The sequence below is a fragment of the Mesoplodon densirostris genome, chromosome X (genome assembly GCF_025265405.1).
Source record: "Mesoplodon densirostris isolate mMesDen1 chromosome X, mMesDen1 primary haplotype, whole genome shotgun sequence".
NCBI lineage: Eukaryota > Metazoa > Chordata > Mammalia > Artiodactyla > Ziphiidae > Mesoplodon > Mesoplodon densirostris.
The window spans coordinates 122,056,849-122,074,470 of NC_082681.1; the positions used below are offsets into that span (position 1 = coordinate 122,056,849).

A 17,622-nucleotide genomic window follows, 5' to 3' on the forward strand; every position below is an offset into this window, starting at 1 on the left:
AGAAAAACATGCCTCACATGAAAACAATATGAGCGGTACATTGTTGTCAAATGATGATGGAACCAGCTATGATTTATGAAGTACTTTTCTATGAGCCAAGCATGGTGCTGAGTGCTTTATATTCACCCTCTTGTTCAAAGCCACCCTAGGAGGTAGGTGCTATTATTATCCCCATTTTACAGATGAGAACATTGAATATCAAACAGCTAAAACATCCCAAAGCTCGCACCTCTTGTAAATGGCAGAACTGGAATTTGAACTCAATTTGAACTGACTCCAAGACCTAAGTTCTTACTAAAGAAATTGTTATGGGAATTCAGAGAATGGGGAGGGCTAATAGAGAAGAGCCGAGCAGGACCTTAAAGCAAAGACAGGCTTCAGATAGGCAAGGAGGAGGAGGAGGCCTACTGGGTCAAGCATACAGTAAATGCATGGAGACTAGCAAAGGGCTTGAGTTAAGGATATTAGCTGAGCTGTCCTCTGGAATTAACATGGGACCAGATTTCGGTGGAAAATGAATAGTGGGCAGAAGATTGTAAACACTGTGGGTAATGATCGGCCACGAGAAACTGTAATGTCGAGTTTCAAGTTGCAGGTCTGGAGAAGGACTGCAGGCCAGGCCCGGTGAGCTTCTCTCAGGTAACTAGCGGCGAAGCCGCAGGCGCGGGGGGGCAGCTGGGGGACCCTGCTCTGCCCCAGTCGCCCCCTCTCCTCTTCCCCCCTGGGCCCCACTACTTCCGCTCATGGGCGCAGACGCGCCAGGGGCAGAGCTGCTATTATGGCCCGCGGAGGGACGCCCAGGCAGCCGCAGTGGGCGGACCTATTTCTCCATCCGCCGCCCGGAGTCAGTCCTTTATCTCCGCAACTCCGAGCTTTCTGCTCCGCGGCGTCGGATCTAGGGGCGGTGCTAGAGGGCGGGGCCAGGGATGGGGTTGTAAAGCCATCTCAGGGCTGGGCGGGGCTGCCAGCGACAGAGCGTGTTAGGGGTGTTCTGGGCCTCAGGCCCGCCTCCGCGGATTCGGCTCCGCGCCGGGGGCGGGTCCGGGGGCGGGTCTGGGGCGTCCAGATGCCCGCGACGGAAGGACCTGTTTCAACAGCTCCCGCTGAGGTCGGCGGCCGGCGGGGAGGTAAGGGGCTCAGAGAGGCAAACGTTCTCGCCCGGAGCCAAGTTCCCCGCTGCTCTCGCGGGCCACCTCGTTTTCCTTCCCCCACTGGCCGCGACTCGGAGGGTTCCGTTCCGCGGCGGGAGCGCGGCCGGGGACTGGGCTGCGAGTGGGCTGCGGCAGGCGGGTCGGATAGAGTTCGCGGCCGGCCCCGAGGCCGCCTCACGACAGCCCGAAGACAAAAAAGACTCGACGGGGCATCGTCGCCCCACGCCCGGAACCCAGTTCCCCACTTCTCCCGCGGGGCCGCGGGAGACCCGGGAGCGTCGGGAGCGCTACGGGCCTGGTCAAGGCGGGGCAGCCATAGCGCCAGCCCCTATCTCCGCCTTCGCGCCTTTCAGCAGTAAGAAACTCTAGTTGGCTTGCTTTCCAATCATAGTTTGGTTCTGTTATTTTAAAAAGTCCCTACTTCGTAACGCCGGGCTCCATCTCGAGAACTGACCGAGGCTGTGAGTGCTTGGGAACCGAGCCCGCTCGGCGGCCGCAGCCCGGGCGTCCCACCTCCTTGCAGCAGGTCGGACGCCGAGGCCCCGGAGCAACGCGGAGATGAGGAGCAGGAGCAATTCCGGGGTCCGCTTAGACGGATACGCGCGGCTGGTGCAGCAAACAATCCTGTGTTACCAGGTAAGGAGGGGCCACCCCGAACTGCCATCTCGAGGCACTTATTCTCCTACCCAGCCCCCTCTCGTGTCCTGAGACTTTGCAGTTAAGAGGTTTCCTCTTTAAATCCAGCACTTGCTGGCCGATGGTTACTCCCCACCCCCATTCCCACCCCGTCCACTTTACGAGCCAGGGGACCTAAGGGCTGTGCGGCTACACTTCACAGGATTCTTTGACCACTGTTTGGGATCGAAGATAGAAGGAGCCCCCTGGGTGCCCTGGGTACAAAATGCGTCTTTCTGCATTGACTCTGCTTCTTTTGGATGGAAGGAGGTGTGTGTAGGTTGGACAGAGCACACTGAATGAGGATGGTGAGCTCTGGACTGGGAGGACAGTAGACAGGAGTGAAGAAGCTCCTGAGGTGTGCATCCCACGCCGGGGTGTGTGGCGACTGCTGCTATTCTGCCCTTGAATTATCTTGTTAGAGACCCACCTGCGAGGGTCTTAGGGCTCACTCTGGTTGCTATTTTACAGATGAGAAAACTGCAGGCCAGAAAGGTTCCTGCAGGTAGCAGGGTTAGACCCAAATGCAGGTCTTCTCCCAAGTTGGAGGGGATCTTCGAAGCTGCCCATGTGGTCTGAGGTATGGAGTGTCTCCTGTTTTGTATTACCCGGCTAAAGTTATATCTGGGCCCATCATGTAAGACCACTGGACTATTTTTATTCCTAGTGAAGACAACAGCTATGTTGCTTGCCCTCAATCAACAGCAATTATTTATAGGAGCTCCATGTCAGAGAAGGAAGTGACCTTCCAGGGTAGAGGCCTGGCCTTCAAGTTGGGAGCCATGGTCACTCCCAAGCCACTGACCCTTTTCCCTATAGCCAATTTCACAGCCTTGTTTCTTCATTCAGGAAATATTTATTGTGTACCTATTATGTGCAAGGCACTCTGTCAGGTGCTGGGCCTACAAAGAAGAATAAATACTTGTAGTGCAGTGAGATTTATGCGTAGGGAATAGGTCCAGAGTCCCTGTCTGAAACTCCTGGGGTCAGATGTGGTTTGCAAGTCAGCAGTGTTTGGATTTTATGAAGGTAATATACATATATATTCTCTAGTAACTGCAGTGAAGTCTAGGCAGCACCCTTAATCAAACACATTATTATTTTCCACATTGGAATATGAAGATTCACACTGAGTAGGAAAAGTAAAGACTGAAAGTAGTTTCACATCAGTTCAGGTCACCTTTTGCCACCAAACGAGCTTGCTGCAAAATTATGCAAACACTTTAAATTTTCAGAGCATATTGGCTTTTGAAATTGCACATGAAGGACTGTGGTTCTTATTTTGGGAGCTTAGCCCGGTTTGGGGAGCAGGGAGGAGTCCTGGAAGAGACGATGTTCAAGCTAAGAACTGAAGAAGAAGTAGGCAGGCAAATGGGGGTGATTTTTTTTTTTTTTTGCTCTCCTCTTTGGAATATATTATAATTACTTCTACAAAGTGTTTTAAAAATCCAAGTTGAAAATCCTTGCCCTTCATTACTGTGATGGAAGGGGCTTTAAGGAGAACTGATCGAGCTTGGTTCTCGTGTTACACCTGGGTTTGAATCTCTAGCTCTTCCTTCAACTACAGGTGTAACCATTTCCCAGCCTCTCTGAGACTATGCCCTTATCTGTAAAATGAGTATATAAACACCTGTGATTACTGCCCAGTATGTTGCCTGCCCCCCCCACCCCCCAGTAGGCAGTTAGCAAATAGTGAGTGCTGTTGGTGGTGTTACGATTGTGATATAGGCCACACATATCCAGGCCACAAGTCCTCGCCTCACCACCCTGGCCCAGGATGCTCTTTTTCCTGAAGGCCTTGATACAGCTACTAATTGCTTTCTGGTCTTTGAACATAATTATGTCTCCTCATGGATTCTGCGAGATCCTTAAGCAGAGACCTCATCAGTTTCATTCCTTTTGCATCAAGCAGTGCTCCAGGCACATGAAAAGTACCCTTAAGTCCTTGTTGATAAAATATGTTCTGCAGGCTCTGAGCCATCCTAATGACCCAGCTATTGATCCAAGCTTACCTTCCCTCAGGAGCAAAAGAACTGTCTTCCCATTAAAGCAAATCTGCAGCATTGGACTTTCCTCTCCAACATTTTAATGATTAAAAAAAAGTTGTCTGAGCCTTTAGTTGTATTTATTTTGGGGGTAGTTCATGAGAAGTCCTCATGTTTGCCCTGTTTTTCCCTTCCTGACTGCATAGTCAAGCTTTTCTGGTTAACCAGAAAACTCCAAGTACGGTTCTGTTGGAAAATCCCGTGAACCTGCACATGCAGAATCACTCCTTCCCACTTTCCCCCACCTCGCGCCCATCCCGTCCCAACAGCTAGTTTTCACAGTTGTAGAGGCCTAACCCATTTAGGGCCTGGTCATCTTTTCTGAGTGATCTTAGGCAGGTCCACTGTGTAAGAATGAATGAGCAATTTTATGTTATGCATATTTTACCACAATAAAAAATGAATGAGCTGGACTCTGAATGAGTGGTTTCTAAAGTTTATACTATATTTCCCATCTGTAGATGGGTACAGATGTTTATGAGGAAGTTTTCATTGTCAACTGGTACAAGGCTGACCTCTTTCTGATTTGTTGGGTTTTTTTTTTAAAGTATAGTTGATTTACCATATTAGTTTCAGGTATATAACTTGGTGATTCAATAGTTTTATAGATTATATTCCATTGAAAGTTATTATAAAATAAGGGCTATATTTCCCTGTGCTGTACAATATATCCTTATAGCTTCTTGATTTTATACATAGTAGTTTGTACCTCTTAGCCCCCTACCCCTATCTTGTCCCTCCCCCTTCCCTCTCCCCACTGTTAATCACTAATTTGTTCTCCATATCTGTGAGTCTGTTTTGTTATATTTGTTTGTTTGCTTTATTTTTTAGATTCCACATATAAGTGATAAAACACAGTATTTGTCTTTCTCTGACTTATTTCACTAAGCCTAATACCCTCTAGGTCCATCCATGTTGTTGCAAATGGCAGAATTTCATTCTTTTTTATGGTTGAGTAGTATTCCATTGTATATATACACCACATCTTCTTTATCCATTCATCTGTTGATGGACATTTAGGTTGCTTCCATATCTTGGCTATTGTAAGTAATGCTGCTATGAACATTGGGGTGCATGTATCTTTTCAAATTAGTGTTTTTGTTTTCTTTGGATATATACCCTGGAGTGGAATTGCTGGATCATATGGTAGTTCTGGTTTTAGTTTTTTGAGGTCCATACTCTTCTGTAGTGGCCGCACCAATTTACATTCCAACCAACAGTGTGCTAGGGTTCCCTTTTCTCCACATCCTCACCAACATGTTATTTGTGTTCTTTTTGGTAGCCATTGTGACAGGTGTGAGCTGGTATCTCATTGTGGTTTTGATTTGCATTTCTCTAATGATTAGTGGTGTTGAGCTTTTTAAGTTGAGATCAACTTACATTGATTTCACTTGTTAGAAATCGTTCAGTGTTAAATATATCAAACCCATAATTATTCTTTTGTTAGAGGCAATACTTTGTTCAGATCAGCTAGCATATCAACTAATTACTTTTCCTGTGTCTGTGAAAGAGAATTTTTTCCATTAGTCATTTGCCAAATGTACTTACTGCTAAATAATAAAGATTGACAAAACCAAAAGCCAGTTTTTTAAAAAGACTAATAGAAAGGCAATCACAATAGATGTAAAATTTTAAATTAACCAGATAATGGAAATTAATTTTTTAAAAATTTTAAAGATATATGTGATTTATAAGAGACAAACCTAAAACTGGATACTGAAAGGTTGAAAGTAATTAGTGAGACAAGATATACTAGGCAAATGCTAACCAAAAATAAGTTGGTGTAATTATATTGATACTAACATCAGGCAGATAAGCTTTTGAAATTTAAAAGAATTCTATTAGGGGTTAAGAAATGTTATTACTAGATGATGAAAGGATAGTTCACCAAAAAAAATAGAGCAGTTTTAAACCCACAGAATACTAACAACATAGCTTCAAAATGTATAAAGCAAAACTTGACTTAATTGTTAACAAATCCGTAACCATAGTGGGAGTTTTTAAATACCCTTCTCTCAGATACTAATAAAGCAGAGAAATAATTAGGACATAGAAAATTTGAACACTTCCATAAGAAACAAACTTGATCGAGTATACATATGTAGAATTCTGTGCCCAACCAGTAGAAAATACTTACTTGTTTCAACCTTGCAAAATATATTTTTCAAAAACTGATGACAAATTAGGGTATAAAGGAAACCTCAAAAAATACTGAAGAATCAACTTTATGCATACCACACTTTTTGACCAAAATGCAAGAAAATTGGAGAGCAATAAACAATGACTGCTAAAGCGCCCCCCCAAATATGTTTGGACTCCTACTAAGCCCACTTCTAAATATATTTAAACAGATAATGGATATGTATGTCATGAATATATACATATATATATGTACACACATGATGTCATGGATCTAAGCAGAAATTATAATGGAAATTATGAAATATTTAGAACTGAATAAAAACAAAGGCATTCCAAATACCAATTTATGGAATATAGCTAAAGTGGGATATGAAGAGAGTTTATATCCTGAAATGTATATATTAGAAAAGAAGAAAGATTTACAAATTAATGAACTCAAGTTGAGAAAAGGACAACAGAGTATACCCAAGGAAATAATAAAGACAAGACCAACAATTAATGTAATATAAAACAAATAATAAAGATTGACAAAATCAGAAGCTAGTTTTTTAAAAAGACTAATAAAAAGGCAAACTTCTGTCAGGGTTGATGGGGGGGATGGGAAAAGGGACAAATAAACAATATTAGGAGAAAATAGAAAAATACTATGAACAATTTTGGGCAGTAAATTTGAAAACGTAAATGACCGTTTTCTAGATAAATGTTACCAGTGTTTAAGCAAGGAAAAATTATATCCTAATTAGACTATAACCATTAAAGAAAATTGAATGAGTGAAAAAAATCCTAGTCCAAGATGGGTTTATAGACTAGGACCAAGGAACATTTAGAGGTTTATTTATTCATTCATCTTTGAAGGCTAAGGAATTTGGCTTTTATTCTGAGTGGGAAGGGAAGCCATGAGAGGGCTTTGAGCAGATGAGTGGCATCATCTGAATGATGTTTGAAAAGAATCACTCCACCGGCTGCATGGAATATAAGGTGTCAAGATGCAAAACAGGGTGACCAGTTAGGAAGCTTCTGCAATTGGAGCATGATGGCTCAGACAAGGGTGGTTGTAGTGGAGACAGATAGGAATGGTTGAGTTTGGGGAAAATTTCACAGATAGAGTCAAGTTTTACTGGTGGACTGAGTGTACGATGTATGGAAAAAAGAAAAGTCAAGAATGACTCCAAGATTTTTGGCTTGAGTAACTGGTAGGATGGAATTGCCTTTTACTGAGATGGGGAAGATTGTGGAGGAGCACGTTTCTGGGGGAAGATAAGGAGTTTTATTAATTTCGAGGTGCCCATTAGACATCCAAGTGGAAATGGTAAATAGGCAGTTGAATATATGAGTCTAGAAGTCAGGGGAGAGGTTAGGGCTGGAGATGAAAATCTTGGAGCTGTTGGTACACATATATGTAATGAAAGATAATGAGGCTGGATGAGATCACAGGAGTGAGTTAAACAGAGAAGAGATGACATTTAAAGAGGAGCTTTCCAAAAATGGAGAGCTCCAGAAGATGAGGAGGAACCACCAAGGGAGACTGAGAAGCAGCAGATGAGGAAGTAGGAAAACCAGCCAAGGGTGGTTGTCATCCTAGAAGCCAAGTGAGGAAAGTGATTCAAGGAGGAGTATCAGATGGGGGAAAGACTAATAATGGGTCAAAGACAAGTAGCAACAAGACTGAGAAGTGACCATCAGATTTAGCGGTGTGGAAGTGGTTGGTGATCTTGTCGTGCAGTTTATGTGAGTATTAGAGGCAGAAATTGGTTGAGGCGAGCTCAAGAGAGAAGGGAAGAACAAGAGCTAAAGATTGCGTTGAAACGATTCTTTTGAAGAGTCTGCTGTAAAGGAGAGCAGTGGTTGGGTGGAGATGTGAGCTTGAGAGGGGTTTATTTGAGAAATTATATATCTGGTAGAAATGATCCAGTAGATAGGGAAAAACTGATAATGCAAGAGTGAGAGTGGGAATTACTGGAGCAGAGATAGTTTATCCATCAAAACAAGAGGGAAGGGACTTCCCTGGTGGTGCAGTGGTTAAGAATCCGCCTGCCAATGCAGGGAACACAGGTTCAAGCCCTGGTCCGGGAAGATCCCACATGCCACGGAGCAACTAAGCCCGTGTGCCACAACTGCTGAGCCTGCACTCTAGAGCCTGTGAGCCACAACTACTGAAGCCCGCGCGCCTAGAGCCCGAGCTCCACAACAGGAGAAGACACCGCAATGAGAAGCCCACGCACGCCAGAGAAGAGGAGCTCCCGCTCACCACAACTAGAGAAAGCCTGCGTACAGCAACGAAGACCCAACGCAGCCAAAAATAATAAACAAATAAAATAAAATAAAATTTATTTAAAAAAATGAAAGGTAGAGAAGCAGAAATAAAATATTAAAAAAAAAAAAAAAAAACCAAGAGGGAAGGCAGGGTACGCGGGCTCAGTGTTCTCTTTTGATTGTTTCTACTTTCTCAGTGAAACACAAGGCACCGTCATTAACCGAGAGTGAAGTTGGAGAGGAGTTATCAGAGGTTTGAGGAGAGGGGAGAAGGTTTGAAATTGTCCTTTAGGAGAAGAAGGGAATGGATGGTCCAGGGATTTCTAGTATGATTGTTGGACAGCATTAAGGGTCATTAATTTCAAGCAAGTTCAACCAGTATGGCTGTGTGTTTTTTTCCAGCTGCGCAGGTGCACCCCCAGCGGCAGGCAAAGAGTCAGATTTAACCAGAGCTCAGGTTTTTGCGTGGCGACTACAATGGAGTGAGAGAGGGGCAAGAGATTAACAGATAACCCCTATCTTAAATAAACTGTTTCAGATAAAAGATAAAGAGGGATAGCTACCAACTCCTTTTATGTGGCCAATATCCCAAGATACCGTAGTCAAACAAGACATAATGAGAAATACTATTTATGGAGGAAATTCACTTATGAATATTGATGCAAAAATATAAAGTAAATTATTAATAAAATGAAGCCAGCAATGTATTAAAAATACAGCATAATCAAGTAAAGTTTATCTCAGTAACACAAGGAAATTTTCTTTAAGAAAATCTATTAATATAACTTACCATATTAATAAAGGAAAAAAAGCCTTCAACTTTACCTGTAACATTTTATTTCTTTTTTAAAAAAGGAAGGAATTTGTACCGTTCCTTCATGGTGGAATGCTTTCATTTGTTGGATCTGAGTGATGTGTATTGGTTATATTGTTCTCTCTGCTTTCCTATATGTTTGAGATTTTATTGAGTTGTAAAAATTAAGGCCATATTAACAAACATAGTCTAGGAGTAACCCAGGAGTCAGCTTGGATTTCTTCTTTTCCCTCATGCCCCACCAAAAAGTGAGAGAATGTCCTAATGAATTAGATCACCAAAATCTCTCTGCACGCCACCCTCTCTGTCCCTTTCCACTGCCCCCACCCGAGTCCAGGCCACCATCATCTCATGCCTGGACTGCCCCTCTAGCCTCCTGATTAGTTCCTTGCTTCCACTCTTGGCCCCTCCTCCCCAGCAGTAAGCAACCTTACATCAGGCACCAGACTACACTGCTCTCCTGCCTACAAGTTGCCATGGCTTTCGTCACTCCTAGAATAAAATGCAGAGTTCTATCAAACTTTGCAGTCCAGCTGCAGCCTAGCTCACCAGCTTCTCACTCACCATCAGTGGTGTGCTGGTAAATGCTTAACAGCTGGCTCAGCTGACTTGAAAACGTGGCTTCTTTGTCAAGAGCCATACCAGGAGGGAGAAAATGAGAGAAAACCACCCCCAGTTTCTCATGCCCAACAGCAAACTCTTGATCTTTCCCAACAAATCTGGGTACCACCACCCATTTGCAGCCCCGAGTCAGCAACCCAGGAGTCTTTTTGGCCCCTTGTTTCTTCCTTTCCCACCTGTGTTCCATCACCAAGCTCTGCTGATTCTATCTCCTGAACGTCTCTTGAATCCATCTGCTGCTTCTGCTCCTCTCTACCGTCACCGCCCTCCTTGTCTAAGCTGCCAGCCTTGCCAGTCTCTACCCCGGTACCAGCTTCCCAGCCTGTTTTCTCTGTGCAGCCACTCTCAGTCCCCTCCCGGTATTTCTCCTGACTGCAGCCAAAGTGGTCTTCTCCAAAGCAGGTATGCCCTCCTGCTGCACCCTCACTCTGGGTAACATCTTAACCTCCCTTCCACCCCGGCTCCACCGGGGAAGCCCTCCCTCCCCTCCCTCCTTTATGCCCTCACAGAATGACACACATCCCCTTTGCTGCACTTAACCGAGTTGGAATTTTACATCTATTTGTGCGATTTAAAATGAATGAATTCCCACTAGGCTATAAAGTCCACTGCACAGGACCAAGGATTTCTTTTTAATTACCATTTTGTCCTTAGCACTTAGTGTCTGGCAGTTGTAGAGATTTTAAAAACAGTTGTTGATTGAATGAATAAATGAATGAAATAAAATGCTTAAACCACGTAGTCTATGTGCTGTAGTATGTGCAGTTAATAAATGACCACTGCTCTTGTTATTATTATTCATCAGACCTCTACCATACAACCATCATTTGGGGGTTCTTAGAACCTAATTGTATTTCCATAAAAAGAGGCTGGGCCAAAGTTGCTGCAACCTATCTGTCCGTTGTCCTTAGTTCAGTTTAATCTAGCAGGAATTTATTTAATAGTCAAGATGGGAATGAGAACAGTTGTGGGCCAGGGCATGCACAAGCATTCCAGGCAGCACTGAGTCCAAAAAGGGCAGAAGTGACATTTTTCGTCCATAGTCAGACAGGAACTGTCTGACAGATGGTTGTCTGGTCTGTGTGTCGAAGATTCGAGAAAGAGAGCACTTGATAGATAACCTAGTATCAACCCCAGTCCTGCCTTCTGCCATCTCCCACTTCAGTTCTTTTTTTTTTTTCTTTTTTTACATCTTTATTGGAGTATAATTGCTTTACAGTGGTGTGTTAGTTACTGCTTTATAACAAAGTGAATCAGTTATACATATACATATGTTCCCATATCTCTTCCCTCTTGCGTCTCCCTCCCACCCTCCCTATCCCACCCCTCCAGGTGGTCACAGAGCACCGAGCTGATCTCCCTGTGCTATGCGGCTGCTTTCCATTAGCTATCTATTTTACGTTTGGTAGTGTATATATGTCCATGCCACTCTCTCGCTTTGTCACAGCTTACCCTTCCCCCTCCCCATATCCTCAAGTCCATTCTCTAGTAGGTCTGTGTCTTTATTCCTGTCTTACCCCTAGGTTCTTCATGACATTTTTTTGTTTTTCTTAGATTCCATATATATGTGTTAGCATACAGTATTTGTCTTTCTCTTTCTGACTTACATCACTCTGTATGACAGACCCTAGGTCCATCCACCTCATTACAAATAACTCAATTTCGTTTCTTTTTATGGCTGAGTAATATTCCATTGTATGTATGTGCCACATCATCTTTATCCATTCATCCAATGATGGACACTTAGGTTGTTTCCATCTCCTGGATATTGTAAATACAGCTGCAATGAACATTTTGGTACATGTCTCTTTTTGAATTATGGTTTTCTCAGGGTATATGCCCAGTAGTGGCATTGCTGGGTCATATGGTAGTTCTATTTGTAGTTTTTTAAGGAACCTCCATACCGTTCTCCATAGTGGCTGTACCAATTCATTCCCACCAGCAGTGCAAGAGTGTTCCCTTTTCTCCACACCCTCTCCAGCATTTATTGTTTCTAGATTTTTTGATGATGGCCATTCTGACTGGTGTGAGATGATATCTCATTGTAGTTTTGATTTGCATTTCTCTAATGATTAATGATGTTGAGCATTCTTTCATGTGTTTGTTGGCAGTCTGTATATCTTCTTTGGAGAAATGTCTGTTTAGGTCTTCTGCCCATTTTTGGATTGGGTTGTTTGTTTTTTTGTTATTGAGCTGCATGAGCTGCTTGTAAATTTTGGAGATTAATCCTTTGTCTGTTGCTTCATTTGCAAATATTTTCTCCCATTCTGAGGGTTGTCTTTTCGTCTTGTTTATGGTTTCCTTTGCTGTGCAAAAGCTTTGAAGTTTCATTAGGTCCCATTTGTTTATTTTTGTTTTTATTTCCATTTCTCTAGGAGGTGGGTCAAAAAGGATCTTGCTGTGATTTATGTCATATGCCTATGTTTTCCTCTAAGAGTTTGATAGTTTCTGGACTTACATTTAGGTCTTTAATCCATTTTGAGCTTATTTTTGTGTATGGTGTTAGGGAGTGATCTAATCTCATGCTTTTACATGTCCCTGTCCAGTTTTCCCAGCACCACTTATTGAAGAGGCTGTCCTTTCTCCACTGTACATTCCTGCCTCCTTTATCAAAGATAAGGTGACCATATGTGTGTGAGTTTATCTCTGGGCTTTCCATCCTGTTCCATTGATCTATGTTTCTGTTTTTGTGCCAGTACCATACTGTCTTGATTACTGTAGCTTTGTAGTATAGTCTGAAGTCAGGGAGTCTGATTCCTCCAGCTCCGTTTTTCGTTCTCAAGATTGCTTTGGCTTGTGATTAGAAATATTAATGCTTATTGGAGGAAATACTCCAAAATGCTAACAATGACCATACTTGTTGATTAAAGGTAGATGTAAAAAAAAAAAAAAAAGATTGCTTTGGCTATTCGGGGTCTTTTGTGTTTCCATACAAACTGTGAAATTTTTTGTTCTAGTTCTGTGAAAAATGCCAGTGGTAGTTTGATAGGGATTGCATTGAAACTGTTGATTGTTTTGGGTAGTAGAGTCATTTTCACAATGTTGATTCTTCCAATCCAAGGACATGGTATATCTCTCTATCTATTTGTATCATTTTTAATTTCTTTCATCAGTTTCTTATAATTTTCTGCATACAGGTCTTTTGTCTCCTTAGGTAGGTTTATTCCTAGATACTGTATTCTTTTTGTTGCAGTTGTAAATGGGAGTGTTTTCTTGATTTCACTTTCAGACTTTTCATCATTAGTGTATAGGAATGCCAGAGATTTCTGTGCATTAATTTTGTATCCTGCTACTTTACCAAATTCATTGATTAGCTCTAGTAGTTTTCTGGTAGCATCTTTAGGATTCTCTATGTATAGTATCATGTCATCTGCAAACAGTGACAGCTTTACTTCTCCTTTTCCGATTTGGATTCCTTTTATTTCCTTTTCTTCCCTGATTGCTGTGGCTAAAACTTCCAAAACTATGTTGAATAAGAGTGGTGAGAGTGGGCAGCCTTGTCTTGTTCCTGATCTTAGTGGAAATGTTTTCAGTTTCACCATTGAGGATGATGTTGGCTGTGGGTTTGTCATATATGGCCTTTATTATGTTGAGGAAAGTTCCCTCTATGCCTACTTTCTGCAGGGTTTTTATCATAAATGGGTGTTGAATTTTGTTGAAAGCTTTTTCTGCATCTATTGAGATGATCATATGGTTTTTCTCCTTCAATTTGTTAATATGGTGTATCACGTTGATTGATTTGCGTATATTGAAGAATCCTTGCATTCCTGGAATAAACCCCACTTGATCATGGTGTATGATCCTTTTAATGTGCTGTTGGATTCTGTTTGCTAGTATTTTGTTGAGGATTTTTGCATCTTTGTTCATCAGTGATATTGGCCTGTAGTTTTCTTTCTTTGTGACATCCTTGTCTGGTTTTGGTATCAGGGTGATGGTGGCCTCGTAGAATGAGTTTGGGAGTGTTCCTCCCTCTGCTGTATTTTGGAAGAGTTTGAGAAGGATAGGTGTTAGCTCTTCTCTAAATGTTTGATAGAATTCGCCTGTAAAGGCATCTGGTCCTGGGCTTTTGTTTGTTGGAAGATTTTTAATCACAGTTTCGATTTCAGTGCTTGTTATTGGTCTGTTCATATTTTCTATTTCTTCCTGATTCAGTCTTGGCAGGTTGTGCATTTTTAAGAATTTGTCCATTTCTTCCAGGTTGTCCATTTTATTGGCATAGAGTTTCTTGTAGTAATCTCTCATGATCTTTTGTATTTCTGCAGTGTCAGTTGTTACTTGTCCTTTTTCATTTCTAATTCTATTGATGTGAGTCTTCTCCCTTTTTTTCTTGATGAGTCTGGCTAATGGTTTATCAATTTTGTTTATTTTCCTAAAGAACCAGCTTTGAGTTTTATTGATCTTTGCTATTGTTTCCTTCATTTCTTTTTCATTTATTTCTGATCTGATCTTTATGATTTCTTTCCTTCTGCTAACTTTGGGGTTTTTTTGTTCTTCTTTCTCTAATTGCTTTAGGTGCAAGGTTAGGTTGTTTATTCGAGATGTTTCCTGTTTCTTAAGGTAGGATTGTATTGCTCTAAACTTCCCTCTTAGAACTGCTTTTGCTGCATCCCATAGGTTTTGGGTCGTCGTGCCTCCATTGTCATTTGTTCCTAGGTATTTTTAAATTTCCTCTTTGATTTCTTCAGTGATCACTTCGTTATTGAGTAATGTATTTTTTACAGATCTTTTCCTGTAATTGGTATCTAGTGTCATAGCGTTGTGGTCGGAAAAGATACTTGATACAATTTCAATTTTCTTAAATTTACCAAGGCTTGATTTGTGACCCAAGATATGATCTATCCTGGAGAATGTTCCATGAGCACTTGAGAAAAATGTGTATTCTGCTGTTTTTGCATGGAATGTCCTATAAATATCAATTAAGTCCATCTTGTTTAGTGTATCATTTAAAGCTTGTGTTTCCTTATTTATTTTCATTTTGGATGATCTGTCCATTGGTGAAAGTGGAGTGTTAAAGTCCCCTACTATGAATGTGTTACTGTCGATTTCCCCTTTTATGGCTGTTAGTGTTTGCCTTATGTATTGAGGTGCTCCTGTGTTGGGTGCATAAATATTTACAATTGTTATATCTTCTTGGATCGATCCCTTGATCATTATGTAGTGTCCTTCTTTGTCTCTTCTAAGTCTTTATTTTACAGTCTATTTTGTCTGATATGAGAATTGCTACTCCAGCTTTCTTTTGGTTTCCATTTGCATGGAATATCTTTTTCCATCCCCTTAGTTTCAATCTGTATGTGTCTCTAGGTCTGAAGTGGGCCTCTTGTAGACAGCATATATATGGGTCTTGTTTTTGTATCTATTCAGCCAGTCTGTGTGTTTTGGTGGGAGCATTTAATCCATTTACATTTAAGGTAATTATTGATATGTATTTCCTATTCCTATTTTCTTAATTGTTTTGGGTTTGTTATTGTAGGTCTTTTCCTTCTGTTGTGTTTCTTGCCTAGAGAAGTTCCTTTAGCATTTGTTGTAAAGCTGGTTTGGTGGTGCTGAACTCTCAGCTTTTGCTTGTCTGTAAAGGTTTTAATTTCTCCATCAAATCTAAATGAGATCCTTGCTGGGTAGAGTAATCTTGGTTGTAGGTTTTTCTCCTTCATCACTTTAAATATGTCCTGCCAGTCCCTTCTGGCTTGCAGAGTTTCTGCTGAAAGATCAGGTGTTAACCTTATGGGGATTTCCTTGTGTGTTATTTGTTGTTTTTCCCTTGCTGCTTTTAATATGTTTTCTTTGTATTTAATTTTTGACAGTTTGATTAATATGTGTCTTGGCGTGTTTCTCCTTGGATTTATCCTGTATGGGACTCTCTGTGCTTCCTGGACTTGATTGACTATTTCCTTTCCCATATTAGGGAAGTTTTCAACTATAATCTCTTCAAATATTTTCTCAGTTCCTTTTTCTCTTCTTCTTCTGGAATCCCTATAATTCAAATGTTGGTGCGTTTAATGTTGTCCCAGAGGTCTCTGAGACCGTCCTCCGTTCTTTTCATTCTTTTTTCTTTATTCTGCTCTGCAGTAGTTATATCCACTATTTTATCTTCCAGGTCACTTATCCGTTCTTCTGCCTCAGTTATTCTGCTATTGATCCCATCTAGAGTATTTTTAATTTCATTTATTGTGTTGTTCATTGTTGCTTGTTTCATCTTTAGTTCTTCTAGGTCCTTGTTAAATGTTTCTTGCATTTTGTCTATTCTGTTTCCAAGATTTTGGATCATCTTTACTATCATTATTCTGAATTCTTTTTCAGGTAGACTGCCTATTTCCTCTTCATTTGTTAGGTCTGGTGGGTTTTTGTCTTGCTCCTTCATCTGCTGTGTGTTTTTCTGTCTTCTCGTTTTGCTTATCTTACTGTGTTTGGGGTCTCCTTTTTTCAGGCTGCAGGTTTGTAGTTCCCGTTGTTTTTGGTGTCTGTCTCCAGTGGCTAAAGTTGGTTCAGTGGGTTGTGTAGGCTTCCTGGTGGAGGGGACTAGTGCCTGTGTTCTGGTGGATGAGGCTGGATCTTGTCTTTCTGGTGGGCAGGTCCACGTCTGGTGGTGTGTTTTGGGGTGTCTGTGGACTTATTATGATTTTAGGCAGCCTCTCTGCTAATGGGTGGGGTTGTGTTCCTGTCTTGCTAGTTGTTTGGCATAGGGTGTCCAGCACTGTAGCTCACTGGTCGTTGAGTGAAGCTGGGTGCTGGTGTTGAGATGGAGATCTCTGGGAGATTTTTGCCGTTTGATATTATGTAGAGCTGGGAGGTCTCTTGTGGACCCGTGTCCTGAACTTGGCTCTCCCACCTCAGAGGCACAGCACTGACTCCTGGCTGCAGCACCAAGAGCTTTTCATCCACACGGCTCAGAATAAAAGGGAGAGAAAAAGAAAGAAAGAGAGAGAGAGAGAGGGAGGGAGGGAGAGAGAGAGAGAGAGAGAGAGAGAGAGAGAGAGAGAGAAAGAAAGAATGAAAGAAAGAAAGAAAGAGAGAAAAAGGAAAGAAAGGAGATAAAATAACATAAGATAAAATAAAATAAAGTTATTAAAATAAAAAATAATTATTAAGATAAAAATTTTTTTAAGAAAAAAATGGACAGGCAGAATGCTAGGACAGTGGTAAAAGCAAAGCTATACAGACAAAATCACACACAGAAGCATACACATTCACAAAGAGAAAAAGGGGGGGAGAAATATATATATATATTAATATATATATATATATATATATATATATTATATATATATATATATATAAATTTATATATATATATATCGCTGCTCCCAAAGTCCACCTCCTCAATTTGGGATGATTCGTTGTCTATTCAGGTATTCCACAGATGCAGGGTACATCAAGTTGATTGTGGAGATTTAATCTGCTGCTCCTGAGGCTGCTGGGAGACATTTCCTTTTCTCTTCTTTGTTCTCACAGCTCCCGGGGTTCAGTTTTGGATTTGGCCCCGCCTCTGCGTGTAGGTCGCCGGAGGGCATCTGTTCTTCGCTCAGACAGGACGGGGTTAAAGGAGTGGCTGACTCTGGGGCTCTGGCTCACTCAGGCCGGGGGGAGGGAGGGGTGCGGATGCAGGGCGAGCCTGCGGCGGCAGAGGCCAGCATGACGTTGCACCAGCCTGAAGCGCGCTGTGCGTTCTCCCAGGGAAGTTGTCCCTGGATCCCGGGACCCTGGCAGTGGTGGGCTGCACAGGTTCCCCGGAAGGGAGGTGTGGATAGTGACCTGTGCTCGCACACAGGCTTCTTGGTGGCAGCAGCAGCAGCCTTAGCGTCTCATGCCCGTCTCGGGTCCGCGCTGATAGCCGCGGCTCGCGCCCGTCTCTGGAGCTCCTTTAAGCGGCGCTCTTAATCCCCTCTCCTCGTGCACCAGGAAACAAAGAGGGAAGAAAAAGTCT

The 17,622-nt window shown here is 42.1% G+C and overlaps 1 protein-coding gene across 6 annotated transcripts in view; it reads left to right on the top strand.

Annotated features, from left to right (window-relative positions):
• Window positions 1–1,704: 1,704 nt before the first annotated feature.
• The window catches only part of PHKA2 (phosphorylase kinase regulatory subunit alpha 2), an 82,605-nt gene continuing 66,687 nt past the window's right edge, over window positions 1,705–17,622 (top strand). For all 6 annotated transcript variants that reach the window (XM_060086579.1, XM_060086582.1, XM_060086580.1 and 3 more), the window contains exon 1: window positions 1,705–1,787. In XM_060086579.1, coding sequence (XP_059942562.1) covers window positions 1,710–1,787 — 78 coding nt within the window. In that variant the 5' untranslated portion in view covers window positions 1,705–1,709. The remainder of the gene's footprint in view (window positions 1,788–17,622) is intronic.